General features: G+C 35.0%; 2 protein-coding genes and 1 long non-coding RNA gene across 18 annotated transcripts in view; 2 read left to right on the top strand and 1 right to left on the bottom strand.

The window, feature by feature from the left end:
* The first annotated feature begins 1184 nt into the window (after positions 1 to 1184).
* On the top strand, positions 1185 to 19623 carry asb6 (ankyrin repeat and SOCS box containing 6). Of its 13 annotated transcripts, none has more exon segments than NM_001020576.2 (8): positions 1185 to 1235; positions 1752 to 1783; positions 6075 to 6208; positions 9204 to 9376; positions 9468 to 9574; positions 11794 to 11902; positions 12012 to 12098; positions 15866 to 16684. In NM_001020576.2, coding segments are annotated over 6 exon segments (1308 nt in total). In that variant the 5' UTR covers positions 1185 to 1235; positions 1752 to 1783; positions 6075 to 6107; the 3' UTR covers positions 16597 to 16684.
* On the bottom strand, positions 18861 to 23371 carry LOC141375577 (uncharacterized). Its single transcript, XR_012384084.1, has 3 exons — positions 23158 to 23371; positions 22302 to 22356; positions 18861 to 20294 (listed from the first exon to the last, which is right to left on the bottom strand). It is a non-coding gene; the product is annotated as an uncharacterized lncRNA (long non-coding RNA).
* si:ch211-255g12.8 overlaps positions 22144 to 25874 on the top strand; it is a 19562-nt gene continuing 15831 nt past the window's right edge. For 2 of the 4 annotated variants that reach the window (XR_012384076.1, XM_009303744.5), the window contains exon 1: positions 22144 to 22450. The gene's annotated coding sequence lies outside the window, so the exon portion shown is untranslated. The remainder of the gene's footprint in view (positions 22451 to 25874) is intronic. The other 2 variants (XR_012384075.1, XM_068223095.2) reach the window with 1 other exon arrangement.

Below are 25874 nucleotides of genomic sequence, written 5' to 3'. Positions count from 1 at the left end.
GCTAGACTGGTTCCAGCTGATAGAAAGACAACTGTAACTCAAATAACTACTCGTTACAACCGAGGTCTGCAGAAGAGCACCCTTGAGGCAGATGGGCTACAGCAGCAGAAGACCACACTGCCACTCCTGTTAGCTAAGAACGGGACACTGAGGCTACCACTGGCACAGGCTCACCAAAATTGGACAATTGAAGATTTAAAAAACGTTGCCTGGTCTGATGAGTCTCGATTTTTGCTAGGGTCAGAATTTGGCGACAACAACATGCTGGCTACTTCCAGGAGGATAACGCACCATGTCATAAAGCGCGAGTCATCGCAGACTGGTTTCTTGAACATGATAATAAGTTCACCATACTCAAACGGCCTCCACAGTCTCCAGTTCTCAATCCAATTGAGCACCTTTGGGATGTAGTGGAAAAGGAGATTTGCATCATGGATGTGCAGCGGATAAATCTGCAGCAACAGTGTGATGCTTTCATGTCAAAATGGACCGAAATCTCTGAAGGATGTTTCTAGTACATTGTTGAAACTATGCCACGAATGATTAAGGCAGTTCTGAATGCAAAAAAGGGCCTAACCCGGTACTAGTAAGGTTTACCTAATAAAGTGGCCGGTGAGTGTACATGTAAATAGATCATTGTATTTATGTTTCAGTGTTTTGTAGCACAATTATTTAAACTGATATTTTTTTTAGAAAATAAATAAGTCAATGCTTCTGATTAATATATCTTTAGAGATAACTTTTAAAGTCTTAAATGTAACAATAAAACCAGCAAACATACTGATTTGCAGCTAAATATTAGGCATGTTTAGTAGTTTTCTATTTTCATACACACATTATTGGCTATAAAAATAAATCCTTATTAATCTGTCAAACATTTGATGATACTTAAATTTCGTAGATTCCCCCACAAATCCAAAGACATGCGACACAGGTGAATTGGGTAGGCTAAATTGTCCTTAGTGTATGAGTATGAAAGAGTGTGTGTGGATGTTTCCCAGAGATGGGTGCAGCTGGAAGGGCATCCCCTGCGTAAAACATATGCTGGATAAGTTGGCGGTTCATTCCGCTGTAGCGACCCCAGATTAATAAAGGGACTAAGCCGAAAAGAAAATGAATGAATGAATTTCGTTGATTTTGTTTTAATGGAACGCTTTTATTTTGCAACACTTTCCCCGACGTACTTTTATTTTGAAGGTAACATGTGGGAAGAATTACTTCCGGTTCTACAGTGGGTAAGAAAAATGTAATATCAAACAGTAGAATAGACGAGTATTACATTTGTGACCTGAATATTTAAACGCATAACATATATGTGGGGAAAATGAGGAACCTCGAATTTCGGATTAGCCGTTAATCATAATAGTAAAAGGTAAACAGCTTGCAAACAACTAGAGCCCACCACATTGAACATCCAACAATATGAATCTAACAGAATGAATAAATTTGTATTCTAGGTTTATGTTCTATTACATTAGGCGGTTTAATTGTAAATATATCGTACTAAGTGTTAAATATTAGTCAACATTGTGATGCTAACTATGCTAGCAGTCAAATTGGCCGCTCTTTTTAGAGGTGTGGTAACGTTACATCTGATAAACTGAACCTCTGACGTGAATGTGCATTATTTAAACACTTGAAGAGGAATGTTACTTATACATACACCGTAAATATATAGAGTATATTATGTATGTATAATTTCTAATTTATTACACGGTTTAACAGATTGATTGTTCATTGTTATTAAGCAGTTGAGGTCTTCAATGGACTCTAATGTACTGAGGTAAGTCAAAATTGGTTTAATATTCACACATTCGCGCTTTCTTCTTAATATTATAATTTTAGAAAAGTATTGTTTGCAAATTTAAAATAGGGAAATCATATTATCAGCCAATGACTATCAAAGAACAACACTGTTCACCATCAAATAAATAGTGCTAATGTTGTTTTGAAGTCATACTTGCATGCCGGTATCAGACTGTGGTTAAGTTAGTTTTGACATTCATTAGACATTTGGTTTCAAACCAACTCAATTATTTGCTCCTGCTATTGTTTGAGTCAAAACTATGTCAAATGGGCATAAATATGAGCCCTTTATGTTGCACAAGGCTTAATATTTCAATAAAAAAAACTAAATAAAAGTGACCATATGAAATCCATATCTATAAAAAACAGCTCTTGTGCGTCATAGTGAGTAATATTTAAAAAAAAAACTTTGATTTGATTCCTTTATCTCAAATAACTTGGTGTCAGTTTAATTCATTTAAGCATTTAGGTGTATCTGATTTGCTGAAAATATGGATTCATTACTGTATATAAAAACAACGCGTATTCATAACTGTAAAAAACAGGTCTTGTGCATCATAGAGAATAATATTTAGACAGTTTTTGAGTTGATTTGGTCTTTTATTTCAAATGGTGTCAGAGTTTAATTTATTTTAGTGTTTAAGTGTATCCGAAATACTGAAAATATGGATTCAGTACTGTATATAAAAACAACAAAGACAAAATTGTAAAAATCTAAAAGAATTATATTTAGACAATTTTGAGTTGATTTAATTTCTTTATCTCAAATAGTGTCAGAGTTCGATTCATTTAAGTGTTTGTGTATCCAATATACTGAAATTATGAATTCAGTACTGTATATCCTTCTGAGACCCGAAGAATTTTTTTTCTTTTTTTCTTTCTAAATTTACAATTTAGAGTTTTTACTTTTTGTTTTTATTTTTAATTTTACAGCATGTCCACTGTAGTTGACCACAGGACCAATTTAGTACAAATTGACCGCCACTCAGACAACAAAACTGTACAGGATATGGCTGTAAAGGGATAATAATCCGATATTAATGTAACAAAACAAAAGCCATTTTTTCCTTTCGTATTGAAATTCCTGAAACAGTTTAGTCTGAAAGAGAGCCAAACTCAAAAACAAAACAAAAACAAAAAAAAGAAGTGACGTTAATCCAAAACAAATTTAACATAAAAGCGATTTAAAACTGAGTGATTGTCATTCTCTAATTGTCTGATTGTCAGACTCTATGTCAGAGTCTCCCTCAACTATCTTATAAAGAATCCTCTCTGCTTCAGTTCTGCCTCCTACAACATGCAGTCATTAATTACATTAAGATGGTCCTGTTGTCCACTATAGTGGACATTTAAAAAAGGATGATATTTTGAAACACAAACAAGTTAACTGCTTTGGAATCTAAATGTATTGTTCCTGACACTTTAATAAACAAATATATATGTAATAATAATATTAAAAATAATTTAAAAAGCAAACTTTTATATACCTCTCTCCTTCCCATAAAATGTGCTTTTTTTGTATGTCGGCCATCTGGGATGCAGTGTAAGATGTGGTTCCTAGCATGCCAGCCAATCAAATTACATATCACTAGAAAGCCCAGGATGTCCTCTGAACAGTACAACAGGACTTGACAGAGTAGCTCAAAGAAAATTCATGGAAAGCAATGTCCACTACAGAGGACACAAGTCAATGGGTGGGGTTATAAAACAACAAAGACATAACTGTAAAAAGCAAATGTATCATAGAGAATAATATTTAGACAATTTTAGAGTTTTTTTTTTCTTTCTCTCAAATTGTGTCGTCAGTTTAATTAGCTTTTTTAGCATTTACAGTGTATCTGATATACTGAAAATATGGATTCATGACTGTATATAAATACAACAAAGGCATAACTGAAATAAACAGGTCTTATGCATCATAGAGAATAATATATAGACAATTTTTGAGTTGATTTGATTCCTTTATCTCAAATAGTGTCAGAGTTTAATTCATTTAAGCTTTTACAATGTATCCAACATACTGAAAATATGGATTCAGTACTGTATATAAAAACAACAAAGGCATAACTGTAAAAAAACAGGTCTTGTACATCATAGAGAATAATATTTAGATCATTTTAGTGTTGCTTTGATTCCTTTATTTTAAATAGTGTCAGAGTTTATGTAAGTGTTTACAGTGTATCCGATATACTAAAATATGTATTTAGTACTGTATATAAAAACAATAAAGACATAACTGTAAAAAGCAAAGCTTCTTCATCAGAGAATAATATTTAGACTATTTAAGAGTTGATTTGATTTCTTTATCTCAAATTGTGTCATAGTTTACTTAACTTAAGCATTTAAAGTATATCTGATATACTGAAAATATGGATTCATTACTGTATATAAAAACAACAAATGCATGACTAAAAAAAACAGGTCTTGTGCAACAGAGAGAATAACATTTAGACAATTTTACAGTTGATTTAATTTCTTTATCCAAATAGTGTCAGAGTTTAATTCATTTAAGCATTTACAATATATCCAGTATACTGAAAATATAAATTCAGTACTGTATATAAAAACAACAACAAAAAAAACTGTAAAAAAAAAGCAGGTATTTTGCATCATAGAGAATAATATTTAGACTATTAGAGTTGATTTGATTATTTTATTTGAAATGGTGTGAGAGTTTAAAAGATTATTACATTTTGTTAAACATTTTAAAACTATTGAAAAATATATTAAAATAAATAAAGGCCTAATTCCAAAAAAACAGACTCCTGTGCAATAACCATGATGTTTTTCTGAACATTTTGGTACTAGTTGTGTTGTATAATTTGATACGGTTAATTTTATTTTATTTTTTTAATTCAAAAACCTTGCCTAAGCAACATAAAAGGCACATATGTCCGTTTGACATAGTTTTGACTCAAACAATAGCAGGAGCAAAGAATTGAATTGGTTTGAAACCAAATGTCTAATGAATATCAAATGCAAAACTAACTTTATTTCAGACAGAATATTCAAAGTACCATGGTTAACAATAGAGGGAGCATGTTACAAGTCACTGAACGAATGTGCGAGTATAAAACCAACTTTACCTCAATGACAGAAACCTGTGTAGTCTTATATTCTTTGTTTTAGGGCTGATATTTTTATTGTTGGTTAAGATGTGATGCTTGACTGAGACTGTGTGTGCTATTTTGCTTTGTTGTCTTTATTAATAAATTAAATTTCTATCAAAATTTTCTTGTAATTAACGCAAATTACTGTCAAAACTACTATTAATCTTTTCAGAGTAGTTAGTGTTTTATTCAAGTAATGTTTGACAAAATATTTTGGTTTCTCTGGTTGATGTTTAGGTACATAAAGAAATGTTAAGCATTTTAGAGTGTTCCATAATGTCTAATGAATGGGACATTCTACCAAAAACGTACATTTACACTTATAAAATGTGACGGGGCCTGATTACACTTGTCATCCTCAAAACAACCATACGAAAACATACACAAAATCATATAATTCAATGATAGAATGCATTCTTGATCACTGTCAGCTTCTCCTGCATCAAATTAGGTCACTTCCTTTAAGTCATATTAACATCAGAGGTGTATTGCACGCATTATATTGTAAATCTAGTGCAAATGTGACAGGACTGACTGAAACATGCGACAGTTGTAAATGTATTTGAATTATATATTTGTATTATTTAATTATTGTTGAATTTATTTATAATCTCATGTTTTCAAAGGGGTGGTTCAGAATGTAATTTTAAGGCTTGGTTGTGTTAATAAGATGCAAAGCAATGTGTGCTCATATTTCACTTGAAGGAAATCGTGTTATTTTTTCATAAATCTCACTTTGATTACATACAGCTACTCAGCTAACATGAAAACGACTGATATATATCCTAGTTCTTCTGAAAGGCCCGCCCTCAAGTGACTCTGATTGGTCATCGTCATAATATGCTGCGATTCGCGGATCAGCTCCATGTCACGCCCGTACAAGCACACGCTTTTTGTGTAAACAGTCAGTCAACAAGTGTCTGTAACGAGTAAAAATGGGATGCAGCTCCTTTAAGAGAGTGTGTGTGTGTGTGTGTGTGTGTTTATGTTTTTATTTCAGGGACAGTTCATGTATGTTTCTGGTAGAATATCCCATATAACGCGGTTTATCACATTGATATGTCTTATTAAGCTGTTATGCTTTACAATAAATTATATTATGGTGTGCTTTCCTGAATGGCAACATGTTGATATTTGCATATCTGTGCTGTTTTCCAGCGAGAAGAGACTGTGAGTCAGCAGGACCCGAACATGCCTTTCCTCCATGGCTTCAGGAGGATTGTTTACGAGTATCAGCCACTGGTGGACGCGGTGCTTTGTGTGCTGGGGACAGACGGAGAAAACCAGCGCAGGTCAGCAGCTCACATAGTGTGTTTAATTAGAGTTGGAACTAAACTGTGCAGAGCTGCGGCCCTCCAGGAACTGAGTTTGACACCCCTGGTCTTTGATTCCTATGGCAGATGGGCTCAACCCTGCTCCTGGAGATCTACCTCCATGGAGAGTTCAGCTCCAACCCTGGTCAAACACAGATAATCAAATTAGGTAGGATGTGAAGGAGCACTTGTTAATTAAATACAGGTGTGTTTGATCAAGGTTGCAGCTGAAATCTGCAGGAAAGTAAACCTTTAGGAATAGGGCTGAGCACCCCTGCCATAGAAATCATAGACCAGGGCTGCGTCTGAAACCGCATATTTCCATACTATATATGGAGTGCGCATTCTAGAGTGTGCAGCACATGCACGCTGCGCTATCCCACGATGCCCCGCGAGCGAATTCATGAATGGGAGTAAAGCGACGCAACTGACGCAAGATGGTCACGTGACCATGACAAAATGGCGGATGTAGTACGTCCGAAATCCTTTCATACTTTTCACATTCATACTGTATAGAACGTACTTGTCTAACGGCCAAATAGAACGTTTAAATTCAAATGCAGTACCTACTGAGTAGTAGGCGGTTTCGGACCCAGCCCAGGGATGTCAAACTCCGCCGCAGCTCTGCACAGTTTAGTTCCAACTCTAATTAAACACACCTGATCATACCATTTGAGTTCTTCAGGCTTGTTTGACACCTACTGCTAAAGCTGCGGTCACACTGCACTTTTCTCGACATAGACTTCTATTCATACCCACGCGAATGCGTCAGACTGGAAACGCAAGCTAGCGAGACAAGTTTCACAGATCGCTGCACTGGAAAGTTCAAGCTTGGTGTTCTCTGACCTGCGAAACTAAATCATTGGACAGTGTAATACCAATCGAGGATTAAAACATTACCTCTCTGGACAGAAATGTAAAATTTGGAGCAATCGCTCGCTCGCTCGCTCGCTTTTTTTTTTAATGTCTAATCATCTTATTTAATCCCACCTCTTTTCTCATCGCTGTATAACAGAATTTCGCAAGCTCAAACTGGAGTGTGACTGCAGTTTAATGGTGCGATCACACTAGAGTTTGAACATGCAAAAAGGGGTGGGATTAAACAAGATGATTAGACATTTTAAAAAGAGAGCGATTAATCCTTATTTTAAATTTCTGTACAGAGAGAACATGTTTTGATCCTTGATTGGTGTCAAGCAGGGCGACGCAGTAGGTAGTGCTGTCGCATCACAACAAGAATGTCGCTGGTTCGAGGCTGGCTCAGTTGGCGTTTATGTGTGGAGTTTGCATGTTCTCCCTGCATTCGTGTGATTTTCCTCCAGGTGCTCCTGTTTCAAAGACATGCGGTACAGGTGAATTGGTTTGGCTAAATTGTCCGTAGTGTATGTGTGTGTGAATGAGTGTGTATGGATGTTTCCCAGTGATGGGTTGCAGCTGGAAGGGCATCTGCTGCATAAAACATATGCTGGATACGTTGTCGGTCCATTCCGCTGTGGTGACCCCAGATGAATAAAGGGACTAAGCCGAGAAGAAAATGAATGAATAAATGGTCTCACGCAGTCAACTGATACGATTTCGCAGGTGGAGTTCACCAAGCTTGAAGTTTCCAATGCAGCAAACTGTAAAATCTTGGCGCAGGAGCTTGCTTTTCTGGTCTATCGCATTCGCATGCGTATGAATGGAAGTCTATGGGTTGAAAAGTGCAGTAAGACAGCGGCTTAATTGAATTGAAGCAGGGTTAAACCTAAACTGTGTTGGGTTGCCGCCCGAGTTTGACCTTCTGTCATAAACCGTAAAGAAATATGCAGCTCCACAGTTAGAGCAATACTCTGTACAAATATATATGACAAATTCATATTTTTATGTTACTTGAAATTATTTAAAGTTTAATTTTAAAAAGTATCTTAAGCTAATCAGGTTTCAACTACATTTTGAAGTTTTAAAGTTCAACAAGTCTAACTTCAGAAATGACAGCGACTCTTTACTAATTTGTGGGTGTTTGAGTAGTTGCTGTCATGTGATGTGCGTTTGACAGGACGGACTAGACCTCGCGTTCGTTTCATACAGATCCCAAAACCAAAAAAAGTTTGTTTTCAAGTGTAGTTGGCTCATTTAAAAGTACAGATTTCAAGCTTTACGTGGATATATTTATTATGTCTGTGAGATTCCAGTGTGTTTGTTGACCACAAAACACTTTTCCCCCATTCAAAACTATATGAGTGAAACGTCTTGTGTATTCTACAGTCTTTGTTAAAGATTAGAAGGGCAAAAAAAAAGTCACTTAATGACATGCACAGATGAATTGTCCACCACAAAACTAGCAATGTGAGCTAACAAAATCAAGATTGGTTAGCTTTGATTTCTTGGCTAATTATTTTGAGTTTAGCATTTGTTTTTTTTAATTGTAAGTAATTATTTTTACTTCAGCCAAGCTAAACAAAAGACTTTATCCAGAAGAAAAATTTTATGTAAAAATAAAAATACACATATTTAAAAAAGAAAAATGTTTTTTTGTTTGTTTGTTTAAAAGTGATTTATTTCTTTTTTCTTTTTAAAATAATTCCCAAATGATGTTTAACAGGTCAAGGTATTTTTCACAGTATTTCCTTTAATATTTTTTTCTTCTGGAGAGTCTTATTTGTTTGATTTAATCTACAATAAAAGCAGTTTTACATTTTTAAAATCCATTTTAATGTTCAATATTATTAACTTTCTTAACCAATATATTTTTTTCCAATTGTCTACGAAACAAAGCATTGTTATACATCACTTGCCTAATTTCAATAAATTGCCTAACTTACCTAAATTAATTAATCATAATATAAATATTAACTTAATTCTGACTTCAACTGTAGATGGATAATGCAACAATAAAATTTTCACAGTTTCACGCTACAGAGATGAAGGGACATAAACTGCATACATTTTTTTCCACATTTCTGTGAATCATGTTTTGTTTTTCTTTATTTCACAGGCAAGATGAAGAGGAAAGCGTGTCTGTGGCTCTGGCCGAGCTGCTGGACAGAGAGGCGCAGTCTCCCGTCTTCATGCAGGGAATCAGTTACTCTCTGTTTCGAGTGGCTGAGTTTGGTTTAGTGAGCGCCGCACAGGTGCTCCTACGATACGGAGCTGATCTCAACTTTGAGGGTGTGTATTGTAGATGCTAAAAGCAATGTTGCTAACTCACCCCGGAACCATAATGGAAAACAAATCTATATTTTTGTCTTATTGTTTTCAGACCCTGTATCGTACTACAACCCTTTACACATCGCAGTACTGAGAAACAAACCAGACATGGTGCGAATGTTGATCTCGAGTGGAGCTGATATTGACAAAAGAGACAGGGTGAGAATTAATACATTTTATTTGTGGTGTTTAATGATTAATCCTGACCAAAATGTACAAAATGTAAGTTTTTATTGATATACTGCGTGTGCATACTGTGTATATTCATGATAAATTTATAAATGCACACACATACAATTTAAGAATATTTATTATATATTATTATTTGTAAATGTATAATATATTATATCAATATGTTAAAATGTATATACTATTATAATATTCACATTTCAATTTAGAAATATTTAGATATTTAGGAAATACAGGGTTCAACACTAAGGATTTTTTCTACTGGCCCGATCAGACCAGTGGTTGAGATTTTTTACTTGCCCTGCACAAAATTTTCACTGGCCCCACCAAAAAAAAAAAGTTAATAGCTATTACTTAGACACGTACAGTTAAAGTCAGAATTATATATTTATTTTATTTTATTTATTTTTATTTATTTATTTATTTATTTAATATTTCCCAAATGATTTTTACCAGAGCTAGGAATCTTTCACAGCATATCTGATAACATGTTTTCTTCTGGAGAAAGTCTAAATTGCTTTATTTCGGCTATAAAAAAAACAAAAAATAAATAAAAAACATTTTAAGCACATAATTATTAGCCCCTTTAAGCTTCCTTTTTTTTTTTCTCTCTAGTCTGCAGAACAAACCATCATTACACAATAACTTGCCTAATTACCCTAACCGTCCTAATAGAGCTGCACGATTCTGGCTAAAATGAGAATCGCGATTTTTTTGCTTAAAATAAAGATCACGATTTTCTCGATTCTGTAGATGTAAAATAAAGGTATGGTAAAAACAAACATATGGCACAACATCGATAATAATATTATGTGTAGGTCTACTGGTTTTTATAAAAAATTATTTTCTACTTACTGATGTTGAATTATTATGTTTAAGATATATGCTTGCATTCTGTCATATTAGACAATTTTATTGACTGGTAAAATCAGACATTTGCCATTATCAGATTATATTCAACAATATATAGGCTAGAGTAGTTATACTGACATTGTAAACATTTATTTTCATGCACAACTGTGGGTTCACTATGAAAGAAAAAACATTTCAAATGCTTGCCGTAATCATAATTCTAAAATGCGATATGATCATTTAAATGAAGTGCACACTTTCGGTTTCATTTTGACTGCTAAGCACTTGTTCATACTTCGCGCGCGGCTTCCAAACGATCACTCTGTGCCACAAACAGAACATTATTTACAAATGTATTACATTTTACTCGCAACTTATGCAGGTTCTGTTCACTAAAGTAGACGCGCGCGTCTATTATTAAGTAGAGCGCGCTCGCCCTCTCTATAACGGCTCACGGTCAGCAGCTCACGTCACGTGTGATTTTCCCGGCCGCGAAAACATCATTATATAAAGACAAAAATGACATAATTAGGTGAATTATACCTTACAAGTACATTATGTGACTCATTCAACTTTATTTGGAGGTGTCACTGAGCAACTTGTGTGAAACAATGAAAAGACTCGTGCAGCCGCCTTTTCTTCTCTTCTGAACTTGAAACATGATTGACAGAATCGTAGAAATGCTGGATTAAGATCGTCTAGGGGGTCGAATCGAGATCGCGATCTTTTAACAATTAATTGTGCAACTCTACGTCCTAGTTACCCTAATTAACCTAGGTAAGCCTTTAAATTTCATTTTAAGCTGTATAGAAGTGTCTTGAAAAATATCTAGTCAAATATTATTTACTGTCATCATGGCAAAGATAAAATAAATCAGTTATTAGAAATGAGTTATTAAAACTATTATGTTTAGAAATGTGTTGAACAAAATCTGCTCTCTGTTAAACAGAAATTGGGGAAAAAAATAAACTGGGTCTAATAATTCAGGGGGGCTAATAATTCTGACTTCAACTGTAAATTGTAATATATAAATATTCAAATCAATTTAGTTCAAAATGGCACTTTACCTTATAAAGTTAAAATAAAAATTAAGTACCACCAGAATTTTAAGCAGAAGCAAACAAACTATTAGTCTCATGTACTACTGTAGATTGCAAATTATATTTTAATGCGATGTATTGGTAATTCAACCCTTATCACACCACATTTAATTCAATTGTAATATACAAGCTGTTTCTGTGTGCTTGATTTCTCTATTTTTGTTGACTGCTGTATGTTATATAAAGTAGCACAATAGTCATGTATTGATGCATTCAGTGTGTTTTACTTTGCATTAGATTCATGAAAGCAGCCCTATTGACTTGGCCAGTGAGGAGGCTGATAAGCTGCCGTGTCTCCGTGTGCTTCTGGATTTTGGTGCTGATGTGAATGCAAAAGACAAGAACGGTGATTTATCTAAGCGACCTAGCAAAATAGAACATTTGTGGTTTCTTACTCTGTTTATATGTGATTGTTACTCTGTCGTTTGGCACATGCTTGCTTTGCAATTTTGCAGGAAAAACAGCACTGCTTCATGCTCTGGCCAGCAGCGATGGACTCACGGTCAAAAACATGGACAACATACAGCTGCTTCTAGAAAGAGGTGCTTCCCTTTATTTTATTATATTAAGAAATGTCAATAATAGATGTACATCAGACAAAAATGGTAGTTTCTATAAAATATTAATTTAAGATATTTTGTGCAAAATAAACTTGAAAACGTTTATTTTTTATTTAGCAAATATGGTGTTCAATATATATATATACACACACAAAAAATAACAATTATGCTGTTAACTACTCATTCATTCATTCATTTTCTTGTCGGCTTAGTCCCTTTATTAATCTGTGGTCACCACAGCGGAATGAACCGCCAACTTATCCAGCACGTTTTTACGCAGCGGATGCCCTTCCAGCCGCAACCCATCTCTGCTAAACATCCACACACACACACTCATACACTACGGACAATTTAGCCTACTCAATTCACCTGTACCGCATGTGACTGTTTGGACTGTGGGGGAAACCAGAGCACCCGGAGGAAACCCACGCGAACGCAGGGAGAACATGCAAACTCCACACAGAATCGCCAACTGAGCCGAGGCTCGAACCAGCGACCAATCGACCTTCTTGCTGTGAGGCGACAGCACTACCTACTGCGCCACTGCGTTGCCCACTGTTAACTATTGTATGCATAATAGATATTGTGTATGTGTATACAAACGCACAATTAAGCTTTTGAAATTCATTCATTCATTTTCTTTTCGGCTTAGTCTCTGTATTAGTCTGAGGTCGCCACAGCCGAATGTACTGCCAACTTACCCAGCAAAGGTTTTACGCAGCGGATGCCCTTCCTGCTGCAACCCATCTCTGAGAAAAGGTTTTAAAATGTACTTTATATGCTGTAAATATGTAGTATTATATTAAGTTTAATTATTTTAAATCTATTTTTTTTTTTCATATGACCTGTGGTGCGCATATATATATATATATATATATATATATATATATATATATATATATATATATATATATATATATATATATATATATATAATATATATATATATATATATATATATATATATATATATATATATATATATATATATATTTAATGTTTTAGATTTATTCAAAATTTGGTATTACATTTATGAATTATGACCCATAAATTGCATAATTTTTATTGTAGATTAATAATTTTTATATATATATATATATATATATATATATATATATATATATATATATATATATATATATATAATGTATGTATATAATGTATGTATACTGTATATATATATATATGTACAGTTGAAGTCAGAATTAGTTGCCCCCCTGAATTATTAGCTCCCCTGTTTTTTTTCCCCAATTTCTGTTTAACGGAGAGAAGACTTTTCCGACCCATTTCGAAACATAATAGTTTTAATAACTCATCTCTAATAACAGATTTATTTTATCTTTGCCATGATGTCAGTAAATAATATTTGACTAGATATTTTCCAAGACACTTCTATTCAGATTAAAGGGACATTTAAAGGCTTAACTAGGGTATTATTGTATAACGATGGTTTGTTCTGTGGACTATCAAAAAATATAATGCTTAAAGAGGCTAATAATTTTGTCCCTAAAATGTTTTTTTTTTTTTTTAAACTGCTTTTATTCTAGCCGAAATAAAACAAATAAGACTTTCTCCAGAAGGAAAAATATTATCAGACACACTGTGAAAAATACTTTTGCTCTTTAAAATATTTCCCAAATTATGTTTATCAAAGAAAAAAATATAAATGGGGGGCTAATAATTCTGACTTCAACTATATATATTTATAAATGTATTAAATTGTGTATAATTTATATATTTATAGACTTAAAAAATGGGAGATTACTTATTAATACTTAATTGAATCAAATGTACTGAGGAATATTTTGTCTTGTAAATATCAACATAAAGACTCCCACTATACATATTTTTGACTTTCTCCAATCATATATTCAGCTTCATTTATCATGAAACAAAACTTAGATTACCAGAACAAATATACATTTTTTAACTTTCACAGATTAATTGTTCACCTAAAGAATAACAATGTGCTCTAGCAAAGTAAACATAGTAAATTTAGATTTCACAAAGACTTTGATAGTGCTTTAAAGGGATAGTTTAAACCCTTTAATGTATTTTATTCAGTTTAACATAAAAGAAGATATTTTGAAGAAAGCTAAAAACCTGTAACCATCAACTTCCAAAAAACTAATTCTTTGGAAGTGGATGGTTACAAGTTTCCTACATTCTTAAAAATATCTTCTTTTATGTTTAACAGAAGAAAGAAAGTCCTAAAGGTTTGGAACAAGTGAATGGTGGGTAAACGATGACAGAACTGGCATTTTTGCGGTGATCTTATTAACCCTTATGTGCTGTTGAGGATGTTTTCATCCAATCTGGGTAGGGCTGGACGATATGGCAAAAATTTTATATCATGATATATTTCTTAATTTTGGTCGCTATCGATGTGGACAATTTTAAAAAGCAAGGAAAAAACTGCCAAGAATGCACACAATAGATGTCTGTACTTTATAAAAGTCTACAAACTGAATTGGCAAAGTCTATAATACCTCCAGGCTCTTACAACTTTTAAAAAAAATAAAATGTCATTCAGTGACAAATGGTACAATGTATAGGATCTTATATATATATATATATATATATATATATATATATATATATATATATATATATATATATATATATATATATATATATGTGTGTGTGTGTGTGTGTGTGTGTGTGTGTGTGTGTGTGTGTGTGTGTATATATATATATATATATATATATATATATATATATATATATATATATATATAAATTTATATCAAAATACCGGAAATAGGGTTAAAAATCATATCACCTTTATTTAAAAAAGAAAATCTATTGTGAGATATATTGTTATCAAATTATTGTCCAGCCCTAACTCTGGGTCTTAATTTGGCCACAGCCTTCTCTGTGTTTAATAAAATGGAATGATTTTTGGTATTTTGACATACTTTTGGAAAGTTCTTTTGCAAAAAACCCAGCAATACAATCTGGAAAAACTGACTACCCTTTCATTTTGTCCAGGGCTGTTTTTGCCCCATTGACTTGAATTATAATGACATCTTTTGATTGAAAAGATGGCATATAATCATGCGTTCTTCATTGTATTATTGTGTGTGTGTGCGTGTGTGTGCGTGCGTGTGCGTGCGTGTGCGTGCGTGTGTGCGCGTGTGCGTGTGTGCGCGTGTGCGTGTGTGTGCGTGCGTGTGTGTGCGTGCGCGTGTGTGTGCGCGTGTGTGTGCGCGTGTGTGTGCGCGTGTGTGTGTGTGTGCGTGTGTGTGTGTGTGCGTGTGCGTGCGTGTGTGTGTCTGTGTGTGTGTCTGTGTGTGTGTGTGTCTGTGTGTGTATGTGTGTGTATGTGTGTGTGTGTCTGTGTGTGTGTGAGAGAGAGAGACCTTTGCACGCTTACAGTACCTTGATATGTTTGAGAAAATCTAAATTAGCTGCTCAGCTCTCAGAACACTGTAAACAGTAAACAGTAAGTGTATTTATGCACACACACTATAATCTGCGGCTTTACTCCATAGAACTCCTTATAAAAGCCTGAAACGTGTCTAGCACAGACCTATCTAAAGAGTTACTGCTACCAACAGATTATTAACAGTAATCAGTGAAAACCAGCAGCAATCAAGAATGCATGATTATGTGCTGTCATGGCTTTGCAATCAAAACATTTTATTATAATGGAAGTCAATGGGGCAAAAACATCCCCGAACATAACGAAAGAGTAGTCAATTTAAACAATACACAGGGGTTAATGTACACTAATCCATCCCATGCAGGTGCAGATGTGAACGCGACCACACAAGACGGCGAGACCCCTATGTCTTCTCTGGCCTTCCTAGTGAAGGAGGCTCTAGAGAGCAGTGTGGAGGATGCCAAAGAAATCGGCCACTTCTGTACCCATGTGGCACATCTTCTGATCAGCCACGGCGCTGGTCCAAGCTGCTGCCTGAGCGCCACCGACGGGGAAGTGTGGGAGCATTCCCTCACCTACACCAGCTTGGAAAACTTCGACCTGCTTTTTCCCCTAACAGTTCTCCTTCTCCAACACAGTGCCTCCTTCGTCTGCTCTCACCACAGCGCCTCCTACTGGACAGGACCACAGCTGATATTCACCCGACTTGCTGAAGCTCTCCGTGAAGCTGTTGATGCTGCAGAAGTGGCGGATGTTTTAGCCAAAGCCGAAGTGCTTTTGGATTTAGCCAGGATCTGCTCTCCGGCCATCCCTCCTCTTTTTCCTCGCTCTCAACTGCCTGTGCTGGAGCAGGGCTCGATCCATGAGCCCCTGCTGGAGCTCTACGGCAAACTAGAGGAGCGAGAAAGCCAACCCATGCCGCTCAGGTGCCTTTGCAGGAGACTGATCCGCAACTGTCTTCTGCCCTGGCCGTTTGAGGAGAAGGTCAAAGCCCTGCCACTGCCAGACAGATTGAAAGACCTGCTGCTTCCTGAAAACAGCTGGAAGAATAGAGCCGGATGGGACCGATTTAAACCTCGAGGCTCCTCACACTGAGATACAAACCTGTGCGTGTGTGTTTGTAAATATTGAGCCTTTAATGAGCACTGAATCCATTAAATCTCAGATTAAAGCGACTATTAAAGCTTGTTTCCTATAATCAGTGATCTAAGGGAGAAACTAGTATTAAGGGGATAGTTCACTTTGCTTAAAAATGAAAATTATGCATCATTTAGTCCAGTGTTTCCCAACCCTGTTGCTGAAGGCACACCAACTGTCTTTTAACCTCTCCCTAATCAAAGATGAGCTGAATCAACTCATCAGAACACAAGAAGAGACTCCAAAACCTGAAGTTAATGGGTTAGAAAAAGCAGCCATTCAAAATGTGTACTGTTGGTGTTAGGCCTGTCACGATAAGGAATTTTTGTTGTGTTATAGATTATCACAGAAATTGTGGTGATAATCAATATTATTATCATTTTGAGAGCATTTTATGCCACTGAATATATAATGATTATATAACAGATGACAAGAGGCCATGGTCTTTAGCCTCCTTTTTAGAGCAACCAACTTCCATACAAAGAATCGCCTGCTTGATCCCAGCTCAGAGCGGGTTGGATTTGGTAGGATCAGTGGGTTACACGTGGGGGCTCGTCCGGGATAGGAGTGAGGTTTAGCGTGGGGAGTGTAACGGAGGCCAGCTTGCAAAATGCTATGCAGGTAGACTTCACTCCTCTGACCTCTAAAGGTGCACTAGCGAAAGATGCTAGAGGCCATGGACTTCAGACTTCTTGTTAGAGCAACCGTCTTCCATACAAAGAATCGCCGGTTCGATTCCAGCTCAGAGCGGGTTGGGTGCAGTAGGACCGGTGGGTTACACATGGGTGCAAGTCCGGAATGGGAGTGAGGTTTAGGGGTGTGAGTGTAATGGAGGCCAGCTAGTGAATGCAGGTAAACCTCATTCCTCTGACCTCTAAATGTGCTCTAGCGACAGATGCTAGAGGCCATGGTCTTTACACTTCTTGTTAGAGCAACCGAATCCTATACAAAGAATCGCAGGTTCGATCCCAGTTCAGAGCAGGTTGGGTGCAGTAGGACCAGTGGGTTACACGAGGGGGCTCGTCCGAGTTAGGAGTGAAGTTTAGCGAGGTGAGTGTAACGGAGGCCAGCTAGTGAAGTGCTATGCAGGTAAACCTTACTCCTCTGACCTCTAAAGGTGCACCAGCGACAGATGCTAGAGGCCATGATCTTTTGACTTCTTGTTAAAGCAACAGTCTTCCTTAAAAAGAATCGGCGGTTCGATTCCAGCTCAGAGTGGGTTGGGTACAGAAGGACCGGTGGGTTACACATGGGTGCAAGTCCGGAATGGGAGTGAGGTTTAGGGGTGTGAGTGTAATGGAGGCCAGCTAGTGAATGCAGGTAAACCTCACTCCTCTGACCTCTAAAGGTGCTCTAGTGACAGATGCTAGATGCCATGGTCTTTAGACTTCTTGTTAGAGCAATCGACTCCCATACAAAGAATCTCAGGTTCGATCCCCGTTCACAGCGGGTTGGGTGCAGTAGGACCAGTGGGTTACACATTGGGGCTCGTCCGGGATGGGAGTGAGGTTTAGGGGCGTAAGTGTAACGGAGGCCAGCTAGTGAAGTGTTATGCAGGTAAACCTCACTCCTCTGACCTCTAAAGGTGCTCTAGTGACAGGCCATGGTCTTAAGCCTCCTTGTTAGAGCAACTGACTCCCATACAAAGAATCGGAGGTTCAATTCCAGCTCAGAGCGGGTTAGGTGCAGTAGGACCGGTGGGTTACATTTATTTTATTTAATATACAAAAAAAAAAATACGGTGTGCCTCCTAGAACAGGGTTGGGACACACTAGTTTAGTCATCCTTGGGTGGTACTGGATTTTTATTTTAATATTATATATATGTAACAGAGGCCAGCTAGCGAAGTGCTATGCAGGTAAACCTCATTATTCTGACCTCTAAAGGTGCTCTAGTGACAGACACTAGAGGTAATGGTCTTTAGACTTCTTGTTAGAGCAACTGACTCATACAAAGAATCGCCGATTCAATCCCAGCTCAAAGCGGGTTAGGTGCATTAGGACCGGTGGGTTAAGTATTTTATTTTAATATAAAAACAAAAATATGGTCTGCCTCCAGGAACAGGGTAGTCATGCTTGAGTGGTTCTAGATTTTATTTTAATATTACTTTTTATTTAGTTTTTGTTTTTTCTTTTGAGCACAACAGAAGATATTTGGTAAAATATTGGAAACCTGTGGACATTAACATCCGTTGTAGGAAAAAATACATGAAATCAACGGTTACAGGTTTCCCTCATTCATTCAAATTGAATTGTCATTTATTTATTTGTGCAGCACAAACAAACACAACAACATTTGACCCCTGTGCTGTATGAAAACATTGAAGGTAAATGAGTAGAACAATACACGGTAAAAAATGCAGGGTTCCACACAATTTCTACATGTTGTCCCAACACAAATGGATTAAGTTGACTTAATCATTACAAGTTTAATTGGATTGAACATAAAACATTTAAGTTGTCCCCAAAAAAACTTAACACAAGTAGTGTTGGTTCAGCTCATATTAAATAAATAGTTTGAATAAACAGCAAATGTCTTTTATTAGGGTAAACTTTTGTGTTCAACAGAAGAAACTCAAACCGGTTTGGAACAAGTTGAGTAAATATTGTTTGATTTTTCAGGTGAACTGTCTCCTTAAATATGTAAATAAGTGTCATGAAATGGTGTTTTCTGTGCCAAAATGACAGTAATCTTGCTGTATTATTACACGTTATCAGGTAATTTTCTGTTCGTATTGTAGTTTATCTTTCAGTACGAAAAGTGATGATTGTTTACAGATGAATCTTTAATATTACTCTCAGCATCACTGCCGGATGTGCATTGTACTATTGTTTTGGAACCGTTTTGCATTATTAGTTTGCTGTGTGATGTACTGGATGTGCCTTAACAAGATCAACTATGTAGTTGGGAATATTTAAGAAATGTTTGACTTGCATTGTATAGTGCGAATATATCATAATAATATATGATTCGTCTTCTATGCTTCATGGTTGTGTCATCCTGTTGAAGTCTCAAGCCACACTTAATGTGAATTAAATCCCTTTGCTTTCATTGATTTAATGAATGGCGTCTGGATATATGTTAAAATAAGTTGTTGTTATTAGCAATTTGATTCACATGGAAGGAGGCCTTGACAAATTAGTCGAGTTTTTATTGAAACTATAAACATTTGAGTAGGTAAAATAATATGTGAATTACTATGTAGATAAATGCATGGTTCAATATTTGTTGACTTGAAACTTTTATATATATCAATGTTGTAATTTTGCACCCCTGGGTCAAAGGGTTAGCAAATATTAATGAAAAAACTCTTATTAGGGCTTGATTTTTTTTTTTTACTGTTTCTCTATATTTGAGTCTTTCATGGCTAAAGACCTTGATAGGTGTGTTTGATTAGGGTCTGTGACCAATTAGCATAGAATAGTTGTTTAATTATTGGCTAATGGTCAAAAACGGTATATACAAGTGTTCACATAGGCAAGGGGTGCCCAAAATTGATCCTGGAAGGGCTGGTGTTCTGCAGAATTCAGCTCCAACTTGCCTCAAGACACCTGCACTGATGTTTCTAGAAAGTCTGGAGCTTGATTAGGTAGCCAAGGTGTGTCTTATTGGGGTTGGAACTTTGCAGGTTCCTCCAGGACTGAGTTTGGACACCACTGCAATAGGCTATTAAAGTATAACTATCAACAAAGTAATGGCATTCTCAACAATGAAATGGAAAATAGGAAAGAGAAAGAATTTTAAATCAAACAATACACATTGAAAAAGCTAAACCGGCATTTACAAGTCAAGCTCAGATTAAAGATGTTTTTTATTATTTTTATTAATGCAACTAAAATACATGTAAACAATAATCTATATTCAATGCACAACATTAATGGCATAAATTGTCAACTGAAAAAGGATACAAAGAGAGAGTAAGACAGAAAAATAAATAATAATGAACATTAACTTGAGGTTAAAACATTTAAGAGTTAATTACAGCACATAAATAGACATAGTTCTGCTTATTTTCTTATTTTCGGATACTGAAATTAGATTTAAATAATTACTAAATTCTTAACTGTACATTTGTGGCTGTAGAATTTACAAAGAACATGAAGATGAGATATTTTTAATGAATAATGCGAAAATATACAATCACAGTACAGTATAAAGAAGAAAATTGAAGAAAAATAAATATTCAGTTGAAGTCAGAATTATTAGCCTCCCTTTGGATTTTCTTTTCTTTTTAAGTATTTCCCAAATGTTGTTTAACAGAACAAGTAAATGTTCACAGTATGTCTGATAATATTTTTCTTTTGGAGAAAGTCTTATTTGTTTTATTTTGGCTAGAATAAAAGCATTTTTTAATTTTTTAAACACCATTTTAAGGTCAAATTATTAGCCCCATTAAGCTATTTTTGATAATCTACAGAACAAACCATCATTATACAATAACTTGCCTAATTACTCTAACCTGCCTAGTTAACCCAATTACCCTAGTTAAGCCTTTAAATGTCACTTTAAGCTGTATAGAAGTGTCTTGAAAAATACCTTCCTTCATTTTCAAATCCTTTAAAATCTAGTCAAATACTATTTACTGTCATCATGGCAAAAATAAAATAAATCAGTTATTAGAAATGAGTTATTAAAACTAAAATGTTTGAAAATGTGTAGAATTTTTTTCTCTCCATTAAACAGAAATTGGGGAAAAAACAAACTGGTGGGCTAATAATTATATATTATTATATATTATATATATATATATATATATATATATATATATATATATATATATATATATATATATATATATATATATATATATATATATAATAAAAAAAGATACAGAGAAGATATATACATCACACATTCAAGAAAAATATATAATTTACGAATTTCAGTTGTTTTTATAAGGAGGGCAAAACCTACAAAACAAATAAATAAACACAAATAAATAAGTAAGTAAATGTATAAATTCCTGCATAAATAAAACAATAAATAAATAAATATGCCATATATAGAACTGCACTATTAATTGTTTATATATTTATTTATGCAAGAATTTTTAGATTTATATATAAAAAATTTTATTTATTTGCATATTTATTTATTTATTTATTTGTATATTTATGCAGGAATTTGTGTAATCATTTATTCATTCATGTATTTATTTGCGTATTTATTTATTTATTTATTGTTTTCGCAGGTTTTGTCCTCCATATTTTTAAAGCCTTTTTTAACTGTTAGTTTATTTGGTTCACTGTAACCCTGCAAAAGCCTTGCCAGGCCTGCTGGTATTGCATCAAATACTTTAATCTCGTGATTATAAGTCAGTAAATATCCTTCATTGTTTAATAACTGTGATACCAATAAAATATATTTTTGAACCCAAATATTATAGAAAATTGATTTGTTTTTATATCTGACAGTTTTATTATTCCAATTGTTTATGGGGTGAAAAATTGTGTTTGTATAGAAGAATCCAACATAAAAGAGACTGCCTGTGAAAAATAGATAACTGAATGGGAGTTTAATGTCCAAGTCACACTTTAAAAGAAACTCTATATCATAGACCTTTTTAAAAATAAGGTTTGGGATTATATACCATATTTTATTTTCATGTTTAATAGTGTTTAATCCAATTCAACTTATTGTATTAGAAGTATCAAATTTCAGACCTTGACAAGAAGATGTCGACATCCTTCAAGCTCCACGTCATTCAGGGTGCCCCGCCTAGAAGAAAATGGACAGTTTAAACCAAAACGGAAAGTAAAAACTAACGGGAACAAAGGCGTGAAAACCATCGGCCTGACTGCGTTTCTCTGAGGTAAGGTCGTGTTTTCAGTTAGAATCTGAAATTAATATTCTTTAAAAATATAAATATTTAGCTTAACGTTACATATTTACGCTGAAATCTGTTTTACCTCACCTGATATAACGTTGCATGAGAGAGATGTAACTTAGCCTAGCTAACGTTACTCTGACTGATTCAAATGTTTGTTTCGCTTTTTACGAGTTCTTATATACATTTGTATAATGTATAACTAATATCTTATATATAGTGTATATATTGTATATAATGTAACGTTATACTGCGTAATTTTAAATATGTAAAGTAGCATTAGCAATAACTGAGGCAACATATTGAGGTAAAGGTGGTTTTGTATTCGCACATTCGTTCAGTGACAACATTTAACATGCTCCCTTGTGTACCATGGTACTTTGAATATTCGGTCTGAAAAACATGTAAATATGACTGTAAAACAACATTAGCACTACTTATTTGACTGAACAATTTTGGACTTTGATAGTCATTGGCTGATAAATGTTTAGAATTTGCAAGTAATTCAGTCATTTTCCTTTCGGCTTAAGTTGGTCCCTTTATTAATCTGGGGTTGCCACAGCGGAATAAACCGGCAACTTATCCACCACATGTTTTACGCAGCGGATGCACTTCCAACCCATCTCTGGGAAACATCCATACACACTCATTCAAACTCATACACTACAAACAATTTAGCCTACCAAATTCACCTGTATTGTATGTCTTTGGACTGTGGGGGAAACCCACGCCAACGCAGGGAGAACATGCAAACTCCACACAGCAATGCCAACTGACCCCGCAGAGGATTGAACCACCCAGATAGCAGGCAGTAATCGGCCCGAGCTCGGCTGCCCTCCGGCGCCTCCGGCTCCGACTCGGCATCGGCGAGTGTTATCCGGGCCGAGTGCGGGCCGCAGCTCGCTCGCGCACATGCGGTTGTGATGCGGCTGTAAAGCACTGGCCCGATTCCGGTCAACCATATCCGGCCCGAGTCTGTCTGTAGAGTCCTGGCCGCTTCTGGCAAGGACTCGGCTGATGGCAACTGATTAAGTTCTTATTTTATCTAGTAATCTGTTAGCTCCACGTTTAATGATAATTTGAGAAAATATTCATGGTACGATAGCAAAAAAAAAAAAAAAAAAAAAAGAATATTTAGTGTGGATGGTCGCAATGTTTAGACGCAAACAAAACAATATTATTTATAAATAGATTATACATGTCATCTAGAGAAAAACTATGAAAAATTCGCTTATTTTTGAGATAGCACGCTCCTGTGCTGACTGTTTTTTTTAAGCAGAAGTTGGTTTCATAATAAACACATGCGTTACTAAATTCCTGATCCAAACTCCAATCCAGACGGTGGCGGTAATGCTCCAAAAAGCTGGTTGTCAACCACCATGGCACGAAGATCACAAGAAGAAAAGGTTTGGTTTTTAAAAAATCTCACGTGGAGTCCGGTCAGAAAGGTAAGCTTTTTACTGCTTGTGTTCTGTATAATTAGCGAATTTAGAGCTTAAAACATTTCCACGGTGTTTGGTTGTAACAGCGTTTAGTACTTTAAAACAGTTTGATACGAAATGTAACTTGCTTTAAGAAACACGACTGGAGCTAATGTATGCTAACGCTAACAGTTACAAACACGTCTGAAAGTTCCTTTTCCTTTTACACAATGTTAGATTGTAACGTGTGTAGTAACTGAAAACTATTTTAATTATTTTAAAGAAACATGAAACGAATTTGTGTGTATGCTTACTTTGCGTTAAAGAAAGTTTCTGTAGACGAATCCATTAATTAACATGGCAAAACGTGTTTTTTCCTGATTTAACATTATAAAGTACCGTGGATGTTGAAAAAAATCATTGTACAGGCGTATACTTATCCAAAAGTATTAATTCTGTGATTATGTGTAAATAAAAACTAATTGTTTTGGATTAATAAAATATTATTGTTTATCTTGTTTATGCAGTTAGTCACGAAAAATGATCGAAACTCGACTGTTTACTATTCTCTTTAAATTATCCAAGAGAAATATATTAGTGTACACTTTAATTCATATGTTTTAGCCTATGTGAATCAATTATATCTTTTGTTCAAGCTGTAATGTTCAGTTAATGTAAAACTGAACGTCTTAAAGCAGATTTTGATGTTTTTTTTATGTTGTTGACAGTGATAAATTCTGATTTAAATGAATGGGTAACAATATTTGTTGGTTAAGTCTTATTGTTCTTGTTTAACAAAGGTTAGTGAGATCATTTTGCAGCACATCACGACCAAAGAAGTCAATAGCACACTCTTTTGAACGTGAATAGGCATGTTATAGTTGTGTGCTAAAAGTCCATTATAAGCTGTAAACTGCTGATACATTTTCAACATAGATTGAGCTTTTCAGATATTACATTACTAATTGCTTCACAAACAGCTGAAATGGTTTATTGTTATTGGCTATCATCAAACATTTTTCACAATGGTAGGTTAATCTTCATGGGTACAGAATAATGCATGTGCTTGACCATCTTACAAATCTATGTCTCAGATTTATAAGGCTGTCACTCTGCATGAATCTCCGAATAAATCTTGTGCAACCTTCTGTGTACTGATTATTTACACTATAGGTATTATATGCATTAATTAACTTTGATAGTATTTCAGGATTTGAACTTTTCTTTACGGGAGGTTAACAACAATGTGATGTTTTATTATAGATGCATATGAGGAAGCTCGACAGAGGACAGAGGAGGATGATGATCGCCTGTCATACATCTAAAGACAGAACAGGTTTGTTTGCAATTATTTTAAACACATACTGTCAACATTGTCATTGATCTATTACAACCTGTGAGTTTTGCCCTGGCACTATACTAAAGTGATGTTTTGTTTTGTAAATGTATCTGATTAAGGGACAGTATAGACACATCTATACCGTGATGAAGAAAAATTACTTGGAACAAAGAGGCTGGATAAAAGGCAGGTATGAAGATTTCAGAAATCAATGCAGCACCACAAGTACCATCACCAACAATGACTATGGCAGAAATCTTAAGACCACCATCAAGATGCACAGATACTGTACATTCCAGTACACCAGGCGTGTCCAAACTACGGCATCTGCGGCCCGCGAGGGTTTTTATAAATATCAATAGAATCTGGCCCGCTATACAAAAATGAACGTAATTCAATAAATAACCACCGGGTTTCGCTATTACATGCATTCAATTAAGCAGCAGTTCTTGTTATGATCTATCTATCTATCTGTCTGTCTGTCTGTCTGTCTGTCTGTCTATCTATCTACACACAGTTGAAGTCTGAATTATTAGCCCCTCATTGATTTATTTCTTCTTTTTTAAATATTTCCCAAATGATGTTTAACAGAGCAAGAACATTTTTACAGTATGTCTGATAATATTTTTTCTTTTGGAGAAAGACTTAT

Source organism: Danio rerio, chromosome 8 (assembly GCF_049306965.1).
Source record: "Danio rerio strain Tuebingen ecotype United States chromosome 8, GRCz12tu, whole genome shotgun sequence".
In the NCBI taxonomy this organism is placed as follows: domain Eukaryota; kingdom Metazoa; phylum Chordata; class Actinopteri; order Cypriniformes; family Danionidae; genus Danio; species Danio rerio.
This window is presented reverse-complemented; position numbering and strand designations above follow the sequence as displayed.

Bases quoted from the DNA above. Each gene is read 5' to 3' on its own strand.
- asb6 (XM_005166692.6), top strand. From the start codon at position 6,108: ATGCCTTTCCTCCATGGCTTCAGGAGGATTGTTTACGAGTATCAGCCA. The intron at 9,575-11,793 runs GTGAGAATTAAT...ACTTTGCATTAG, and splicing joins ATATTGACAAAAGAGACAGG to ATTCATGAAAGCAGCCCTAT. The intron at 12,099-15,865 runs GTGCTTCCCTTT...CATCCCATGCAG, and splicing joins ACAGCTGCTTCTAGAAAGAG to GTGCAGATGTGAACGCGACC.